Source organism: Amphiprion ocellaris, chromosome 2 (genome assembly GCF_022539595.1).
Source record: "Amphiprion ocellaris isolate individual 3 ecotype Okinawa chromosome 2, ASM2253959v1, whole genome shotgun sequence".
Taxonomy (NCBI): Eukaryota; Metazoa; Chordata; class Actinopteri; family Pomacentridae; genus Amphiprion; species Amphiprion ocellaris.
Window position 1 is genome coordinate 14191107 of NC_072767.1, and position 21422 is coordinate 14212528.

At 42.5% G+C, this 21422-nt stretch overlaps 1 protein-coding gene across 1 annotated transcript in view; it reads right to left on the reverse strand.

Annotated features, from left to right (window-relative positions):
* Positions 1 to 20521, reverse strand: part of LOC111569887 (solute carrier family 22 member 23) — a 27231-nt gene extending 6710 nt beyond the window's left edge. Inside the window, exons 1-7 of the mRNA XM_023272316.3 lie at positions 19455 to 20521; positions 17323 to 17426; positions 15497 to 15651; positions 1946 to 2132; positions 1558 to 1685; positions 653 to 755; positions 204 to 430 (exon numbers count right to left, since the gene is read on the reverse strand). Coding sequence (XP_023128084.1) covers positions 204 to 430; positions 653 to 755; positions 1558 to 1685; positions 1946 to 2132; positions 15497 to 15651; positions 17323 to 17426; positions 19455 to 19883 — 1333 coding nt within the window. The 5' untranslated portion in view covers positions 19884 to 20521. The remainder of the gene's footprint in view (positions 1 to 203; positions 431 to 652; positions 756 to 1557; positions 1686 to 1945; positions 2133 to 15496; positions 15652 to 17322; positions 17427 to 19454) is intronic.
* Positions 20522 to 21422: the final 901 nt, after the last annotated feature.

Below are 21422 nucleotides of genomic sequence, written 5' to 3' on the forward strand. Positions count from 1 at the left end.
CTGTCCGCATCCACATCCATCCTGAGAATAATCAAGGGTTTTTTTTCTATCCTTCACTGAGTTATCGTTTTATTCTGCCATCAAATGCGCGCAAAGACCTATCAAACAACTAGATCACAGAAAGATGTGAGGGGAAATTCTGAATCTGTTGCCACGGTGAAGTGACCAAAGACTTCACTAACGATCTGTACGTGATTACTTACAGTTAAGCAAACCCAGCTGTAGTAGTGATGCCAGGGCTGTTATGATCATGAAGGTGAGCAGCCCTCCACGCCGACCCATCAACCCCACCGCGGGGCAAAGCGCCAGGCATGTCGCCACGGCGATGCCAGCCATGGTGTAATAGTCAGCGTGGCACAAAGCAGTGGGCTGGGCCTCTGGGTCCATCATACTACGGGCGAAGCAGTGGTGAATCCCATAACCTGTCAGACTGCACAATAAAAACACATAAACAAAGGATAAGAAAGCGGCCAGGGAGGCGGTACCTTTGACATGCGTCTGCCACGGGGCGACTGAGGCTTACACTCACATACATGTCTTCATTTCTCTCTGGGGACGAGCTCATGTGTAATTCATGCTCTCAACACAACGGATGTTGGCTTTGATTAGCAAAGAAACTGTACAAGCCCAGCCACAAACGCAACACACTTACGAGTTGACACACAGCACCACAATGTTTTTCCACAGGTTCCTGGTGCTCATCATCTTGACAATGCAGGTCCTCTGGGGTTTCTTGTGCAGCTCCTGCTCCAACTCTGGTAGGAAACATGAAACGCACACCTTGAGACCTTTCCTTTCAGAAGGTAATGAGTGGCCGGCTGCTAAGGGAACTTTAGCACAGAGAAGCTAAAGTGCTGTGGGGCTTTTAGACAGATATAGGACATCACTCTTCCCCCTCTCATCATCTATCTGTCTGCCAGGCCACTGGGAGAGGCAGAGGCAATGAATCAAACGCCAGCACAGGGGAGGAAGAAGTGAGGGTGGCAGGGAGAGGAGAGATGTAAGAGAAGAAAATCACCAATGTGTTAGATCTTTGGGGACCACTCAATTACTAGATAATTAAGTGTCAACTTAAGCTTTCAGTACTCGCAATGGGTATTTTCCATGATGTCTGACTTTTTGATATGATGTGAGGTATCATAAAAGTGACTAAGAGAGCGATGTCTTAGTTAATAGTGGAAAATAATTGTTACTGACTGATTTTAGTCAGACTATATTGATTGTCCAGTGAAAAATCTCTGATGATCTGGCGTGGTGTCTTTCTTTGATTGCAATTGCATTTCATCACAGGAACGGTCTGAGAAGTGATGCTTAAAAACTTGGGCACCCTTGAAAAAGAACTCTTTGAGTCATTGCATGCATGGCAGTGTCTTTGTATTGGTTGCATGTTCATTTCATCACACAGCAAGGAGCAGCTGCAACATAACATACTGTAGATGATGATGTAAAATAAATTGCATAATGAGGTGAATAAAGCAACAGAAAGTGTAACATTGGTAGCAAAACGGATTTGGCAGCTTTCATCTTTTTTACTGTCCCTCCTGAGTTCGTCCTCACCTGTAAGAACTCCGCTGGGCTCCGTTGTCATGTCAACCTGGTTCTTCCTGGCAATGCGCAGCATCATGGCTTTGGATCGCCTGTAGTGCTGGGTGGCCAGCAACCAGCGCAGCGATTCGGGAAAAATCCTGCAGAGTGACAGAAAGAGAGGGATAGGAAGGACACGGAGAAACAGACAAAGGATGAGAGCAGAATATGTTGTAAGAGCAAGAAAGAAGCAGAAAGGAAAGAAGAAAAACAACTGGAGAAAGAGAGCATTGTTTGTTTGTCGAAGCACACTGTGCATAGCACTGTGTAGTGCAGTGTGTACTGTACAAGCCATCGCCTGGCTCAGCAAGAGAAGAATCTGCCCCCCTCACTGTGGATTTCCTTGGAGGGTGGGACTCACCACACATAGGGCAGCATCAGAACGAAAGGGCTGATTATGACGATTTGCAGGACCTGCCAGTCATCCCGGTTTGGCCAATTGCGGCACAGAGCAGCCACCCCTGGCATCAGTAGCTGCCCGCCCACCATCAGAAAACTGGCCACCATGGTCATGGAGAAACGCCAGCCTGGCAAACAAAGCTCGATCCCTAAAGTAAAGAGACGGAGAGAGAAGAAAGAACGAGGTTTAGTTTCAGGGAAAATATAGATACTCGTTATGCTGATGCACAAGGAGGGACGAGTAAATGATGCATAAGCTGTGTGCGTCTGTATGCGTCTGACAATGTGATTACTGTCATAAACTAAGCAGCAGCCTTAATGGCCTGAAAGAGTGTGATGTGTGTGTTTGTTTATTGGTGAGGCCACTATTGAATCTCCTCTCTGAATTATTGAGGACTCCTATTACTGATCTTTGCCCTGAGAGTGCACTAGTTTAACACCGGGCCTTTTTATGAACTTAGGATGGACTGCACGTCATGGCTTTAGAGAGGGTTCAGCTGCTCTGTGAGCGTTTGGCTGTTATCGCCTCTTAATTTCCCCCCAACTGTGCTCCCATCCCCTCCCTTACTGCCTGTAACATGGTACAGTCCAGATGGCCTGGCCCATATGGCAAGGTCTTTTTGAAGGTGACCATTGTGGGTGAGGAGGGGGGAGGAAGGAGGGAGAGTCACTAAACTGTACTGTCACTTATTACTGTGTAGAAGAAGAGGGAGATGGGGGGAGGAGGAGTGCAGGGAGGGAAGTAGAAAGAGTACGGGCAGAATACCAATTACTTTTTCCTCAGAAGGATACAAAAAAGTCCCTCTATTCATCAGTGGACTCACTAGAGGAATGATAATAAAGACTAGAGAGAGGAAGAGAGAGAGAGAGAGAGAGAGAGAAAAGCACAATGAGAAAGGAGGAGGGAAGGACAGAAAGAAGAAAAAGAGAAAGATGACTAATATTTCCAGATAAAAGAAAGAAAGGAAAATGATTTAGTTGTAAAACAACACAGGGAGGCTGAGAATGAAAAATGAAAGGTATTACTGGAAATCCCTCTACCTTCTTCTTCTCTTCTGCCCCAGAATTAAAGGTTTAGAGTTAAAATCTCCAAAAAGCTTCCCTTCAGGAAGCAAGACAGCTGAAGGAAATTACACTGACCCATAATCCCTGACCTGTCCGTCTGCTTCTTTCTCTTCAGCCAGAAAGACTGTATGTATCTGTCCCTCACCCAATAATGGAAGCAGAACTTTCACTGTCTTTACCATCAAACACCACTTCCAATGTTTTACCTGGACAACATTTCCACTTTATTACAATCTAATGGGTTCTATTTTTGAAGTTTTGCAGGTTATTTCTTTGGATTATGAATAGATTGTATTTACCAAAGTTACTTCCACTAGTGAGGCAAGACATACACAGTGTTTAATAAAAATGAAGTGGATGTTTAAGTAGCAGTTTGCTGTGAGCTTCATTTTCGCACGTCTGATTGTCTCTTACCCCCAGTACTTATGCCCTGTTCCCAGATCTCAGACATTAACTTAGTACAATTTAAGGTCCTTATAGGCAAATTTCAGTGTTTCAGATGAGTTATTTCAACATTATTAGACCAAATACGCCATTATTTTGGGCCAACAAGATGAGGCTACTTAAATGAATAAAGACAGAGCTGCGATTGCATTTTCAGTGGCCATTAAAACCTGCATATATAAAATCACCAGTCTGATTTTTAAAAAAAAGTGCTTTAAAGTTTGTGATTTTTCATGAAAACACCTTTCAAAAAGATGTTTGTTTCCACAGGTTATATTTGATCATGCTTCACAGCACTTTCTGTGTCAGTGCAACAATGTGATTGAGAGGATGCTTCCTGATTTGGATGTTATTCAGCAGACAACACTTTTGGGGGAAGTGGAAGGGTATTCATCATTCAAATGCCATAATGGACATTATAGAAGTCTCCTACAGATTTCTATTTGGGATTCTTCACACAGAGAGTGTACCCCTTGTATTGTCTTCCTATCGGAATAGAATATCCTTTACTAGTCCTACAAGGGAAAATTTGCAAAAAGGGATTATCACAATGGAAACAACTTCTAAATATGTAACTTTTATAGACTCAGGTGAGTTTTTAGTTTTCAGCACTTATTATGATTTTAAAGCTGTAGAAATCAATATTGTACTGTCAAATGACTCGACCTATACGAAACAGGTCAATCATGGTGACAAAGATAAAGAGAGTTATCATGTAGCTCTGCAGTTTCACTCTGTTCTGCTGAGCATTTTGGCATCTTTTAGCCTGGATATACATATTACATTATTGATTTACATTTTGTAGCTGGTTGTACATGTAGCTGTATTTATCAGATGTTATCTGTTTGGATAAATAGTCTTTCTACTTAGTAAGAATACTATTACTTTCATTTGCCAGTCTGCAATGCAAACCTGCCTGATAAGAAAACATGCAATACTGCCTTCTCAACTGCAGTGCAGTATAATGTACTTGTTAGTATGTACTTAGTTACTTCCCACTGCTGTCACCCAGTGGTACCTGTATCCACAGCCGTCAATGAGATCAAGCAGGGTCTTGCACACAAACCAGACAAATCAAGCATACTATGGCAAAGGCAACGCATCCCTAATGCACAAAACAAAAAACACTCTCCAACTCTCAGGGGAGGCGTCCCATCCCGCTGACTCTGTAGGGACATCAATACACACACACACACACACACACACACACACACACACACACACACACACACACACACACACACACACACATAGAGAAACAGACATGCTGGTAAGGACCTTTTGTTCCAGCTGAGAGGGAGAATGGTTCTCCTTGTGCCGATTATCTCACTGCCCCCCCCATGGGCTGATCTTCCTTCAGCCCCTTCACCCCCCTCTCCCACCCCTCCTCTCTTCCCTCTGGCTCATCAGGGCTGAAGTGGTTCTCTCTCGCCCTCTGTAAAACCTCCATCCCCCACCTCTGCCCACCGCCCTTACCCCCATTTCTCGCCCCGTCCCTTCCCTCGCTCCTCCTCCCTTCACCACGCAGCTTCTCCTCTGACTTTACATCTGCAAGTGAACAGTTGCAGCGGGTTGGCATAACAAAAGCTATAATGGAAGAAAAGGAGACTAAAAACAAAGGGAAGGCAATGAAAAGCAGCTGATCCGATGGGCAGACTAATCTTTGATGACAAATGGCTGACAACAGCAGCACCACCACACACAGTTTCTGTTGTCTGCTGCTCCCTGGCTATCCTTGCCTGGGGCATGAGAACAGCGTGGACAGACAATTGGCTTTCTAACAGCATGAGTTCAGAGTGAGAACCACAGTCTGTGTCTATGTGTAAAATTAGGATGTACGGCTGGGGACAGGAAGAGAGATGCACTCTGGATTTGGAAAAGGGAGAGATGGAGTGCTGAAAAAAATAGCTGATTAGTCAATAGGGCAATCAATAGAAAACTAATTGTCAGTAACTTTCATTATCCATTATCTGTTTAGGTCATTTACTCTACAGCCAGAGTAGGAGCCCTGTTAGCTAAGTGCTAATGTCAGCACCGAACTTGTTTGGTGTGCTAGGAATCAGCACTGAACACAAGTACAGCTGACGATATTGGGAATGGTTTGAAAGTGGCCAGCCATAAATCAAAGTAAGGGATCGCTAAAGCTACAGTGCACAGCAGAAGTGAGTACACCGCTGTAAAAAAAAATCACTGAAAGGTCAAGTGATTCAAATTTGTCCCACCTCTCAGTAATTGATTTATGTCAAAGTTGCACAGTTGAGTATTTCCTCTTATGTCCTGCTTTTATTACCTCTACAGTTGACTACTGTACTGCAAGTCATTCAAAATGCTGCCACTTGAATACTGACAAACACTAAGAAGAGAGAACACATTACTCTTGTTCTTAGGTACCAGCACTGGCTTCCTGTTAAATATAGAATTGAATTTAACGTCCGACAAAGACTGGTTAGTTAGTAATGCCTGCAGTGGAAAGGCGTTTAGTAAATACACTGCAAACTGTCAAAACTAGCTCCTCTTGGAACTTAGTTTTGGCCATGGCCCCGGGGGTAGAGTGGGTTGTCCATTAATTGTTAGGTTGGTGATGTGATTCCCTGCCCCTCCATGTGCCAAAGTCTACTTAGGCAAGACAACGGCAAGAGGCTTCCAATGGTAGGTGCCTTGCTTAGCTCTGCCACCATCAGTGTGTGTTTGTGTGAATCTGTTCTTTTCCCTACCATTATAGGTAAACTTGCATATAAGGAAAACGATGCAGTACTACCAAAAATCCGTGGACACACAGTTGCAGCAACAATCAGGAGTTATAGAACAAGTCATAGTACCATTAATCAGAGCCACAGTAGCTATCTACCTAAAATGATGCCACAGACAATGCACTACTTAGACACTGTACCTCTGGAAATGCTTTAGACTAGCCAGGGGGTTATCAATGCTAATTGGAGTTTGTGCTGAGACATTTCAGACAGTGCAAAGGACATGAAAAGAAGACTGACTGGTCAGATGTGACCAACCGTCTGTTGGGTTCAGATGGTTTCAAGCCCACTGGCATGAAGATTGGAAAGACTACAACAGTGAAAGCATTATCCTGACAGTGAAGCACGGAGGTGGGAGTGTGATGATATGGGGCTGCATGCTGGGCAAGTGTGCCACCTGACTTAATCCATTAGAACACAGTAGGGGTAATTTCAACAGATAAACAGAATTACATAACGCCTCGACTAAAGAGCAACCGGAAAAACAGTTTTCTGAAGAACAGCAGAACGTCTGGTATCCTCCATGTCAAGGAAGACAGAGTGTGTCATAAAAACATAAGTGTGGGAATGTGGCTTCTTCAGAAAATCTAAGATTTGACTCTCAGTAATGAAAGGCAAACTGACTTCTGTTGCATTGAGTTCCTACTATGGTGCCTGTGTTTAAAATACAGTAAATCTTATTTGTTAGTTTTTAATTTTGCACAAGAGCAAATCCCCCATTCTTTAACTCTCAAGCAATGCAATTACTGTAAGATAACATAATTATATTATTGCATAATGTATTACAATTTACACTGGTACATCTTCTGTGACCCATGAGTCCTGGAAATTCACAAAGTGTTGGCATCGAGGCTAGAATTAGTTGAAAAATTAACTGACAACATTTTTGGTAATGACTGAATAACTGAAGTTATTTTCAAACAACAACACCCTCTGTAGAGTGAAGATTTGTGACTTTGCTTTACTTAATGCTGCAGTAAACTGGTTGCTTTGGGGTGTCAGACTGACCTGTAAATTGACTTGATGCTGCTACAGTGTGGCAGATCTACTTTTGTCTGTTTCATACTATTGTAAACTGTACAAAATAGATTTGGACTGATGGTCAGACCAAAAAAGCAATGTGAACACAATGTCACAGGCTCTGCAAATGTGTGAGGAGCATATTTATGGCATTTTGTAGACTAAACGGAATTAATCAATAATGAAAAAATCTTCTGTTGCAGCCTGAGGGGATGACTCTGCAGAAAGGGAGGGATGGGAAACAGAAAGTTTGACAATGGCACAGCATGACGGCACTATTCCCCCACTGAGTCAGCATAAGTCATCCCCTTCAGCTACCCCACACACACACACATATGCACACACAAACACACACACACACACACACACACACACACACACACACACACACACACACACAGAGAGAGTTACATACTGTATATACTTAGTGTCTTTGTCTTTACCTACAAGTCTCTGAGGACCAGAGACATAGAGGAAGAGGCACCAATACTGACCTTGTTTCACTGCTGTAAAAGCAACTGCAGTCCCGTTCTTCTGGGCCCATGTAAACCTCATTCAGTGAAAATCTTTTGAGTGCCAAACACTCGTCCCCTGTAGGCTTGAAAGGGGCACTGAAAATTCTGTAGTGTGCTACAGTCGCTCCAGCAAGTCTACTGGGATTCACACCGTGTACAATGGATTCAAATGTTGACCCACTTTATGGGAAAAATGAACCAAATGTCTGTATAAACGTGTTAAATGACTGCTGCAGAATAATCCACTTTTCTGCTGCAGTATGCTGTAACTGCACTAAAATCTTTTAGATGCATTCAAGTCAAACCTGATGTTTGTCAGTACGAGTCATAAGTCTCCAATCCAGTCTAGTTCAAGTGTTAGGTCTTGGTGAACAAATTGCCAGTCAAAAGTCTTTTACCGTGGAAAGCATTTTTTTAATCTGTCAAACTCTAAATGTCCTAATGGTTTTCTCACCAATGTCTCAAGTCTTTCAAAAGTCAGGTCTAAGTCAAGTCTCAAGCCCTTATTTTCATGACTTAAACATGCAAAAATCCATTTGTGACCACTTTGGGCTACAAAACAAGTTCTAAACACTGATGAATCATCTCTCTTTAAGTTGATATGGCAAGCTTGGTTGCAAACAGCTGTGTGTTTACACATCCAGTAGATGCATTTTGGAACTGTGTTTCTGTCCTCAGGGAAATATCTGTGTCTTTAGCTGCTAAATACTCCTGTTTGTTGAGAGATAATGTACTAATCAACTGGCAGCTGTAGATAGAATTTGTGGAGTAAGATCAGTGAGACTGAACAAAATTTACTGGCCAGAAAATCCAAACATCAAGTTCAAGTGCTCTGTAAAACTACACAGTGAGATGATCATTCTGTTTGTGTTATTTATTAAGGCCTTTCACATACAAATCTCTGATCATTGCTTTTATAGAAATATCATTTCTGAAAACCTCTAAGTATTATATAAATCAAGATCTATGACTCTGCCACAACATTCTGTTTCTCCCTTTTTAGGAAGCAGAGGTTGTTGGAAATATATTGACCTTGGATATGTAACTAAGAAATACAGTGGTTTGATATGTCTTTTAAGACTTTGTTGTCTTAACATTAACACTGTGTCTCATTGTAACAGTTGCAACTGATGTAAATCTAAACATCCTCTGAAAAGCCTCTTTTCCAGGCCACTGGTGGTCAATATTTATTACTCTCAAGAAAGAATTTCAGTAGGCTAGAGGTACATCTTTGTAAACATTCTCTCCCAAGCCTTTATGTACGTTCTACAACAGAAATGAATGCACACCTGTTAAATATCACCTCAATGTCAAGGATTTCTGAATTATATTATTTTTCAATAACTGCATTACTTTAGAATTGACAAGTACTTGAATATAAAACAAATACTTTACAAAAACTACATTAAAAATACAAGGTAGAAATTCAGTGCAACAAAATGGAATTCACCTGTATATAAACTTAGCATAATTGTATGAATAAGATTATACAATGAGCTGTGAACACCATATCTTCTTCAGTTTTGGACTTATAGACTGTGTCTAACCACATGTCTTCAACATGGCTCAGTATGGAAAAGAACTGTGAGAGGAACTAAAAAAAATGATTGTGAGAATTCACAAATATTAAAAAGGACACAGGAAGACCAGTGACCAACTAAAAATAAGTAGAAACACAGTATTAATCAGGAGGTGTGAAACGCACCACAATATCACTAATCAGAGCTGCAGTGGATGGAGGTAATCAATAAAATCACAGTTCCTGTGACAGCTCAGGTGGTGAGAAGGACAGTGTACAACATCAAACTCCATGGATAGTGTACAAGAAAATAAATAAATAAATAAATAAATAAATAAAACATTGTTGCTCTTTGACTAAAGATGTCACTGAAGATCAGGAAAAGACGTCTGATGAATGTTGGAATCGCAGCACTATTGAAATTACTATGAGGTGATATAATTTTTTATTATTTGGCATTTATGTGGATTGCACAGTGGCTGGACCTGGGATCTTTCTGCATGGAGTTTGCATGTTCTCCCTGTGCATGTGTGGGTTTTCTCTGGGTTCTCCGGCTTCCTCCCACAGTCCAAAAATATGCTGAGGTTAACTGGTGGTTCAAAATTCTCCATAGGTGTGAATGCGAATGTGATTGTTTGTCTGTATATGTAGCCCTGAGATAGACTTGTGTCCTGCTCAGAGTGTCCCCTCCCTTCACCTTAAGTCTGAAGGGATAGACTCCAGACCCCCATGACTCTAATGAGGATTAAACGGTGTATAGATAATGGATGGATGGATGACATTCATGTGATACTGCACATGAGTGTACTTCCTTCTATTGGATGCTGTGTATACGTTCTCTCCTAAGCTTTTACCACACAATATTGTACAGAAATGGGTGCACAGTGGGCTGTCATGTTTGCAATACGTTATTACATTCTGTGAAAGAAAAACAAGAAAACAGCACGAGGAGAAGGAAGCTCTATACCAACAGCTCCCAGAGGACAGCCCAGAGCTAGGTGCTACATTACAAACTAATAAGCCCATGTAGAAGCAACCAAATATGCACACAACAAACACACACAAGAACACATTGACATTAGCAGAGCAAACTAAAGCTTCCTCTGGCAGCTCCAGTGGAGTTTATTATGCAGCGTGTGCCGCAGAGAGATAACCAAACGATGAGAGATTTCAAATGAGCCTCAAGAAAATGAGCGAATGAGCATGTGAGAGCTGGTAGTAATAAAATGGTAGTGTGAGGGAGACAAGGAGGAGGAGGGCGGGATGAATGGGGTAGAGGACATTGGAGGCAAGCACTTGATGGAAAATGCATAGGGCCAGAGAGCTGCTGGATTTAGAAACAGAAATTCAGTACTGCATTTAGAGTGGCAGAGGGTGACAGGAGGGGAAGATAAGGTAGGCAGAGAGTATTTCTATGGGGAGATAGACATGATAATACAGATGGAACAGTGCAACCACAGCGCATACACATACATACTGTACAATCATCCATAATACAGCGTACATGTGCATACTTATTTTTGCATTTGTATGCAGTCTCCTTCCTGATGCAACCTATTTACCGCTCAGCAGTCTAACAGACTTTGCAATTATGTGCCCCCACTGTGCTTCGGCATCTGTTTTTAACAATACTGTTGTAGAATGCTGAGACATTTCCCATTGTTTTGGTGCAGCTCATTGGGTTTGAAATGAAACAAGACTTTGGGATTAAAATGCTGGCTTTCAGTTTTAATTTGAGGGTGTTTACAGCCATAATGGGTGTAAACACCAGCCCATTTTTAGACACAGAGGAGCAGGATAATGACACTTAACATACAGATGAAGCAACCGTCGAGTTTTTTATGATCCAGCAGGAGCGGTCTTGACTGGTTAGTTCAGTCATATGACCTCAACGACAAACTGAAGGCAAAAAACCACAAGCAAGTGGTGAAGAATGCTGAAGAATAGACCTGAATAAAACATTGCCAAGGAAGTAGTTGATATCTGTGCATCTGAACTGAACAGAAGAATCTGATAACAACATTTGCAGGAAAAATCTTGTTTACTACAAGTCTGCTCTCATTTTGCAGTTTTTCCTCTACAGGTAACTGATAATATTGTAACTGCCAATTTAGTTGGTGAGATTTAGGAACACAACAATAGTAATAGTGAAATGAGCAGATTGTAAACAAGTTCATCCTCGTTCTGTAAACCATTTTGGGTATAAAACTAAAAGTGAGGACACTAATGTGATTCAATGATGTGTCTGCAAAAAAAAAACCTGAGCACACAAATATGGTAAGTCAAAGGTGAAACAGAAGATAGATCTTTAAACTCTGATGGATATTTTAAAAAGACAGTTTGGACAGTAAAGTGTCCTTTTTTGTCCTCCAAATATGATAAGACAGAATTCTGGCAGAATCACAGCCTCTCTGATTTCCAGACTGCTTACGTTTCTTGCCCGACAAAAGACCTCTTTCAATTATGTTGCCATCTGATATCACACCTGATATCACCAGCTTAAACAGGCTTGGAGATTCCAGTCTTAATTTCTCCAGTAGGAATGAGATCAGACTTCCTAAAACCCTTGTTGCAATAAACCAAAATTCATCCCTCTTTTCCAGTTACTTTTGTCTCCTTAAAACTGAGATGTTTAAACAAGGCTGCAGAGCTCAAATGATGCAGATGTAAACTGTTTGTTTGACTGTACGGGATTGTTGACCTGCTCTAATGGAATAAATAATGGTGACTGTGTTTATAAAGAGAAAACAGTACAGTGTTCACTCAGTATGGATGAGAAAGGACAGCACTTCAACCTTGCAGTCATTTCTTTTCATTTTAGATCTGATGAGCTGGATTACAGAGTGAACAAAACAGTGAGTCACTGACTGTACTGTTTCTGTCCTGCAGGGCCACTACTGAACCTCTGGTGCCCAACAGCAAAAGGAGAAACAAGGTACAGTAGTGAGAAATGTCATATTCAGTGTCCAGTCTGTTTGTAATAATGCAAAATTGCAAATGGAGTGCTATTGCCATGCCGCTCATGTGTTTGTACAGTTTGTCTTCAGTCTCTGAGGGTGTCTTTCAGGACCTTCATGATTCACTGTGTGCATACAGGTTTTTACCCAGATAACAGTGTGTCATAGACTGTTACAGGAAGAGTTCACTTCAAAGACAACCAGTCTGGAGCAGGGAGGCTCTTCTTCCTACTGCATGCATCTACATCTCACACAAACACCTTTTTTTGTTGCGCTTCAAAGTGTATGCAGACAATCTGTTCTCTCGGCAAACACACATAGAAGCGCACACACAGCTAATTATCCAATCGCCAACTCTGAACACACGAACAAGTAAAATATAGAAAAACTGCCTCCCATTTCAGGATCATTTCTTGGCAAGCAGACTGTAAGAACAGGAGAAACATGACTGAAGTGTGTGTGAGTGAGAGCGTCTGTATGTGTAGTGACAGAGGAGGAAATGAAATGAATCAGTCACATAGTTTGGCCCCAAACTATGTGACTTGGTTGGTGGTTGTTGTTCTTAATAATACAGATCCCAATTTAATGTAGATAATATAGATTCATGTCAAATATTCTAAAAATATAACTTTGGTCAATTCTTTTACGGAAAACCAAGCAGGTTTACTTCTCATGGAATGTTTGTTTTTATAAAGGAAAAATTTAAAGGAAATGAACAACGATACACAGATACACAAACACAAACGTGAAGTTCATGCTAAGACAAAATATTTGCAGTTTAAATCTCAGTATTAGTCACAGAAATCGTGAATACGTAGTAAAATAATCTGTAGATAGATTAAAAACTCATTTATACAGCAGCACTATATATTAAAACTGTCTATATACAGTCACTGCAACTTTCTTTGTAACTGCTGTTGCTCTGTGTTTAAAGTCAATGGTAATCAACATCATTGATCTCAGTAACCCTTTGTAACTGGAACTAGTGCTATCTTCATCTTTTACCAGCAGTTTCACAATAAATCCCATTCCACTCTCATACTCACAGCTGCGTCACTTAGAATTAAAGGCCTCAAAATACGACATTATTTGTGTTTTGTCTACATCACAGATTAAATCCAATTCTCTGGAGTCTCTTGGCAGACAGCTCAGGGGCATCCATTCTGTTTGTTTGTTTTCAGAAACAGTTCAGCTGAGATTTATCAGGAACCCCTGCTGAGAAGTACAAAACCCACCCCGCTGCCCAAGCTCAAAGTCAGCCCTCGCTTCACGCATAATGTATGACTACTCACTGTGGCCTGAGAGAGAGAAGAGGCCCACAGAGGGTGAGAAGGAGAGAGGGGGACAGCAGTGAGGAGAGGGGGCTGTGGAGAATGCAAAGAGGGCGAGGACATTCTCTGGAAAAATGAAATCGTTATCAGCCAGTTTGGTGTCAGTTTCACCACCTTGACCAGTGGCTCTTCTACATAGGGACGCGAAGACAACATTTAAAAGGGGAGGGGAAGGAACAAACCTACTTTTGCATTTTCCTACCAAAATGATGAGGTCTCATGACCATTTTGCCACAAACCTTAAGAAAAAAAGCATTTCATATTTGTCCGGTACACAGCAAAAGTGAATCCACCCCTGTACAGAATCATTTAAACGTCAGATGATTGTAAATTGTATCACCTCTCAATATTTGTGTTATTTCTAAGTTGAACAGTAGAGTATTTGCTCTCATGTAAAAAAAAAAACAACAATTAAGTTTTACTGTATAAAGGCCCTACAGTAGGAACTCAATGCAGCATAAGTGAGTAACTTACTGTCAATAATGAGAATCTGATTTTTTTACTTTTTAAATACTTAATATGTCATCTTTGTTTTTGATGATAGACTCAGTCTTCCTCAGCATTAAAGATATCAAATTGCTGGAGAGACTTTTTTTTTTTTTTTGGTGCTCTTCGCTAGAGGGGGTGGTGGTGCTCTACCTTTTACTTTGAAATGCCATTTGTTTAGTTATTATATTGGAGTATTTCTCTTCTTTTTTATTATTTCTATTATTTTTTATATATATATATTTTTGCCTTTTCTGGCTTTATTGATAGGTGCAGTGGAGCTAGACAGGAAAGGAGGTAGAAGAGTGGGGGGAAGACAAGTAGCAAAGGGCTGCAAGCCGGAATCGAACCCTGTACACGGGCCGCCCGCTTAACCTGTTGAGCTATACAGGCACCATTATGTTGATATATCCACAGTCATCCATGGTGCATCTATAAATGTCATCTCCCCAACACCTTTCAGACTCATGCAGTTCCGTATCGTCACATTCCCACCACCATACTTTACTGTCAGAACTATATGTGGTCGTCTTGGGCACATCGAACACACTGGACTGCATCTGGGCCCGAACAAATTGATCTTGGTCTCATCTGACCAAATAATGTGCTCCCAGTATTTATCAAGCGACTTTTCATGTTCTTTATTATAGTTTCATCTTATAATTTTGTGTATGGTTTTTCTTGGATGCTGTTCATAGAGGCTGATTTTATGCACTTTCCTTCATACTGTCGGAGCCGTTACAGAAACTCTGATTTCCATTGATAGCCGCTGTGTCAAGCCCTAAGCACCGGACCATCTGACCATCTGCAGCTAGTGCACTGTTCATGGTGTCAGTTTAGTTGTGTCATTGAAGTTATATTGCACAGGACTGTACTCACTTCTGCTGTGTACTGTAATCACTATCACTGATTGAGAACACCTCTAGAAACCAAAGTCTTGACTTTACAGTGTGGCTTGCTATTGATTCCTTTGCTTCTGTGTAATTTGTCCCTGAGCATCTCATACAGGGGATTTGTTATCCCTATACAGTAAACAGATCTTAACAAAGAATAAACAAATAATATGGCAGGGAGTGTATACTGTACATAACTGTATATACTGGTGTCTCCTTTATTCATAAGATCTACTGACATTTTTAGCCTTTTAGCTGCAATGACTGCTGTTGAAAACATTTCTCACCTTACCTATTGAGAAATATGACTGTTTTTAAGTGCTAAGGCAACAGCTGAATGATAATATCCAAGGTGCAGACACCAACCTTCTTAATGTGATGCGAACATTAAGGACAAAATTTTTTTAAAAGAATGTACACGTGATCCTTTTGTTCACAGTAAAAAGCAAAGCAAGAATGGGGAAGTCCAGGAGCAGGAAAGCAGAAATAAATAAAAAAAAAAGCAGACAGAGGAGATGAAAGCTTGTACTTACTGAGCACGTAGAGGGAGAGAGCGAGGCCCGCCAAGCAGAAACCCTCAAAGAAGCGCAAGGTGCTGAACATGGTGACATTTACAGAGAAGGCAACACTCAGACCAAACACCAGCATGAAAAGCACCGAGAGAATCAACACCGGATGTCGACCAAACCTTCGAGACAGAAAGAAAAAGAACCAGCAAAGACTTTTAAAAAACTTTCACAAACTGGGGGGAAAATTTCTGATGTGTAGTTGAGTGAAAGAGATCATTGCACTCATTGTTCCCTGCAGACTCTGAGGACTTCCTGGTTTAAGAGGGGCCAGTAGGCCAGTGGGTCAGGTCAGGGCTAAGGACTCATTGGCCTGCATATTTCTTTACATTGTTTCCATGGTTACTGATCCCTAACACAATGCAGGGACTTTTTCCCACGATGCAGCTCAGGTGGCTCGCAAACTACAGACGACATCACAATGAATTTCACAAAAAGGGCCAGTTTGTCCAAATACAAAAGACATTTTCTCACTGCAGATAGTTCCTCAAAACTACTAACAAACTGTCCCTGCTAAAACGGTTGCCAGTATGGCATTATGGAGTGGCAGTGATGGTGTTTCTGGGATGAGATCCGTGGATGGCATTATTGGCCATCTGATATTAGCTGGGATATTTCAGTTTGGATCATCTGACCAGATGGCCAATAATGCCATCCATAGATCTCATTCCAGAAACAGCGTCATTGTTACTCCACAACTTAATTCACCTTGACTGGCAACAGTTTTAGTCTGGACAGTTTATGTGTTGATCTAGATTGAAATATGTCGACAAATATCACATATCAGACAGACTGCCATGAAATTTAGAGCAGACATCAACTGTCCCAAGACGATGAATTCTAATGATTTTGTTGATTCCTTGACGTACAATAAAGTGCTACCAGTAACTGTGGCTTACCTAGTAAAATTTCTAACATATCTATTATAAAATATCTATTTAATAAAAGTATTTGGGCAAGTGAATTTGCTTCATATATTTACACATAACAGTCAGAGGTTAAATTTGTCCAAATTTTGGTTTAGAACCAAATACTTGCAAAACAACTGACCTTCACATCAGCCTCAGTCTGTCTTTGAGTCTTGTGTCAATTAACAAATGCTATTTAATTTTAGAAATTAATAATTTGCTAATTAAGCAGCATAAAAAGTCCATTCTCTAATTGAGGTGAAGGCACAAATACAAGAAACTAATATCTCAAAACCTAGACACCCACATCTAACTGTACTGTTAGATACAACTGGTGGTGAGAAAATATGTTCTGTGTGATGTGGGTGAGCTGATTTAGCATCCTTGGTTATGACAACATTGTCTTCTCAAAGTTAACTGAAGAGATATGTCTAATAGAGCAAGAACAAGGTTGTAAAGAAAGCACTCTTAAGATAATCTAAACCACTTTATTTGAAGGTAAAACTAAAAGTGAGAGCACTAATCTGAGTATTAGTCCTGTACAGGCCACACTACTGATGGTGTTTAAATGTTGAAGCAGAAAGCGAGTCTGCAAATTGTAAAAGACATTTGGGTGGGTGTTTGGGTAATATTTTTTTCCTCTTCTCTTCATTTCCTGATATGTTTGGCTATCCTGGAAGTTTGCTTTCAGCCTGTCTGCCTGCTCATGTTTCCTGCCACATTGGACTGTTCTGTAGCCATGTTTCTGTATTCCAAGATCCCTGCAGTTCATTTGCTTTTTAAAAACCTGTAAAATCCTGGCCAGAGTACAAAATTACGATTTGAGTTGTGAAACTGGAATTATCCTCTCAGACTAACAAAACAGAAACAGAGGAGGCAACGCACCAGTCGGCCATGACACCCATCACTAGGTAGCCAAATATGGAGCCCACAAGCAAAGAGAACTTGGCAATGTGCACCTTCCAGGCAGAGTCACACACCAGGTTCCACTGAAACAGACAAGAAAGAAGGGGAGAGGAGCATTAGAACACTGTTCAGAGAAATCCACCCACAACAAGATAAAAGGGAATTAAACATCAGGAGCCGAATCACTTATAATATGAAAACTGCACAGAAACAAAAAGAAACGTGGGCTTCTCTCATCAGAATTCTGTCAAACTCCGTTCGCTCTCTGACTCACTGTGTTGATAATTCATGAAGTCTGATGAGTGTGCAAACATTCTACGGACGCTTCTAAAATATTCAATATGTTCATCCTGTAAGTAAAAGAGAGAAAACGCAAGCATGTATATGTGTGTGTGTGTGTGTGTGTGTGTGTGTGTGTGTGTGTGTGTGTGTGTGTGTGTGTGTGTGTGTGTGTGTGTGTGTGTGTGTGTGTGTGTGTGTGAGAGAGATAGACAGAGAACAAGCAGCATGTGTGGGAATGTGGGAGCGTGTCTATAATAACAGAAATCAATAGTTTTCCACTCTTGCCTCTAATCCCATGGGTCAGTGCACACACCACTGCAGCTCTCAGCATCTGAAACTCAGCCAAGGACACATGTGGAAGCACGATGTGTACTCTGTGTTTGTGCACAACCCTGAAAGTATCTGCAAGTGCCCAGCCGACCGATAAAGCTGTGTTTGAAAACGGTGTTAGTGTTTAACAGGAATTTACAGAACTCCCTGCTGAGCATCCAACTGTGCAGAAACAGCAGAGAGGAGGGAGTAGAGGGAGACAATTATCGGTTATGCCTGATGATTCTGGTTGTGAAATGGCCACTGGTGATGAGCAGTCAGTGTAAGTTTATTTTGTACAGGCTATTAGCAGCAACGCTATTTGAGAAAGCAGATATTATTCATGCACACATGCCAGTGCTGGGATCACTATTTATAGCCCATCAGCATTGACCACAGTTTCATAATTTTTCTAAATTATGTTGCCTTAATTTAGATTCCAAGCAAAGATTTGATAATTACATTTTTGTACTTCACACAAGTGCAAGCAGGATTAATGTATTAATCCCCTGTTCCTTCCACTCTCTATGCAAAGTGTAGAGATTTTCTTCTAAGATAGTACCTGGTCCAACTACCTGGTACTCAGTATGGTAATGAAGTCATAAATGTATAAACTATGCTCGGTAAGCACAGACCTAAGGCAGCCAAGGTTGCATCTGTATGATGATACAAGGATCCTCTTCAGGATCGTGCTGCATAATTAGGTTAGGAAGCATGTGAAGGCTCTTATGTCAACAGTTATTGTGCTTTAGTTTTGCATATTCGGGGAAAAACAATCTGCTAATTAGCCTACAGCAGTTGACACACAGTCCCTCTAGTTCAGGGCAGGGATGCACTAGTCTTCTTGTATCTGCTTGATCGGCATCTGAATATACTGAGCTTTTTCAACAGACTGGGTATGACTAATGCACTGTACATAAAATTCTTTGGCATGAAAATTGTAAAAATTCAGTGTTGCTGCTGCGAACTTGATTTATTAAGTCATAATTTTTAGCTGCAACCCATAGCTTCAAGTCATTTCACATAAATGTGATCAAAGGGAGTTCCACATAATGTGGCATTCAAATTTTTAAAAAAGTAATTAAAAGAGCTGATCAGCAGCATCAGTGCTGCTGATCAGCTCCGTGTCTGGGGTCCAGGGCTCGCTGCCTATACTCAGCCCTGCATCGGTGTTTTGGAATGATTTAGCATCCATTTGCAATCGTGCAATATCTAAAATGTCCATAACTAGTCATTAGCGTTGCTATGCTGACTTCAAATGTAACACCCAGCCCCATCACACACATGCAGCAGCTTCAGCGACCAGCTGCTGTCTCCTCTATGCTCCACACACACGGTCCTCTCATATTGAGGTCAGTGGGCAACTTGTCAATCAGCTGTTTGCACTCGTGTCTCAGACTCTGCACTGTTCTGGCTCTGGAGCTGAAGGGATGGTGAGGATGACGATGATGATGGTGAACACTGTTTTTTTCTTTCTCTCAGAGATAACACACTGGATCTATCTGCTGCTCACTCGTTACCTTGGTAACCACATTCTGACTAAGTCCCGTCTGCAGCTCCAGCCTCCACTCCTTACAGGCGCACAGCAGCGCGCTGTCGTCGCCGTGTCCCTCCCCGGTGCCGTTGCCTTTGAGTTGCAGCGCGGGCGCGCCGCTGGTGGCGGTGACCGGCGGGGACGTCACGGTCCAGTTACTGTCGTTGGCCAGGGGCTGCACGCACGTGCCATTGGGTTGCGCCAAGAGAAAATAATCCGAAAACTGGCTAAAGCCGATGAACAATGCCGGTATCCAGGTCAGGACCACGAGCTGCTTCTGATGCTTCCCGAAGCCCCCCAGAGACGGCAGCACGGAGCCGTCGATGTGCGGCAGCAGCCGGGGCGCCGGGTGCTCCAGCGGGGTGAAGCCGTTCTCCGGCGGGTGGTCCTGCGCCTCCGGCCGGCCGGCTGCCATCACTACCCGGCCACAAAGAGAGCAGCTGTGTGCAACAGCGGGTGAAGCGGAGCCCCCGCTCTGTTGCCCTCCGCGCACTCTGCGTTAAGCCCTTTGACACAAAGGAAACCCACAGCGCAGATAAATCCGGTGCGTAGCCAACAAAAGCCCAAAAAGGGGGTCTCCGGTCCGTGCAGGCAATCACCGAGCTGTCCCCCTCATGGCGATGGGACTCGAAGCGACCAGGGGATGTCCGAGTGAGGAGACTTTGTCAGGAGGACGAGGCTGTGGAGAGGCTCCCTGAGAGCAGAAGACTCGGACAGGCAGGCATGCTCACCAGCACGGGCTTTGTGTTCCATGAGGACAGCTCCTACAGCGGCATCCATCCATGTGGGGCTCCAGTGTGCCAGGCCTGGTGCTTGTATGGAAGAGTGATACTGAGTTTCATCCAGATCCTCTAAACATCTGCTGCTCCTACATCCATGAGCGCCACAGGTCTCATACCTGTCCAAACTGTGACCTCCTGGAGGTGCGCATCATTTAGCTCCTCCAGTCCACCACAGCCGCGCTCTCAGACATCACCACTCCGCAGCTGCCGAGTTCAGAGACGCCATGAATTGTGCTGCGCTCGGTTCGTCGCCGTCTAGTCAATGGGACACGGTGCCAAAACGGGGCTTGGAGCAGAGATGGGGGAGACTAAACCCCGCCCTCCTTGGTGGCGCTATGCGCTGCGATTGGAGAACCTTCAAAGAGCGACTGCAGCACTGACGGGCATCTGCAGGCAACAATGATCCCCTTTGTGCAGCCTCTGCCCTCTGCGCTGAATATAAAGCTTGTTAAGATCACTCAATCATTCATGTTTTCCACAGATTCCACATGATTTATGATGAAGGGATCGAGTGAGTCAGCTCCACTTTTTTGTTTTTAAATATTTTTCAGGGCGGTTTGTGTAGATGCGTATTTCACCGAACATCCTACGGAGGCAGTTTCGCGTCATATGATTTTGTCATAGCCGTCATATAAATAGGCAGAGGTATTAGTTACTGGTTAGAGGAGACAATAGGAGGATGAGAGGGGTTTGGGATGACGTGCTGCCTCTCTGCCGCGAGGGGGCGTCAGACGATCACTATATTCGTCCTTGTATGCGCTTGGCTCATAATTAGACAATGAACCAAAAAACACAAGACAGAAATAAACAAGGGCTCGCATTCCTGTATTACTGAAGGTGCAATGGAGGGAAAGGTGATCTGATGATGTTTTTGGATGGATGCAGTAGTGAGTGTTCATGTGGCTGCAGCAGCTCAGCACTGCCTCAGTGACCTTGAGAATCCGCTGAGTGACAGATTTCTCTTGGCACTGTGAAGCCTGCAGCGCAAAAATGATGTGACAAAACCAATGTGTGTGTTAGTGTATGTGTGTGTGTGTGTGTGTGTGTGTGTGTGTGTGTTGGTGTGTGTGTGTGTGTGTGTGTGGAGCTGTGGGCTTGTATGTATTTGCCCGACAGCAAACAGTTTAGTTCTGGTGTGTGTGAATGGCATGGATCTGAGATTCAGGGTGATG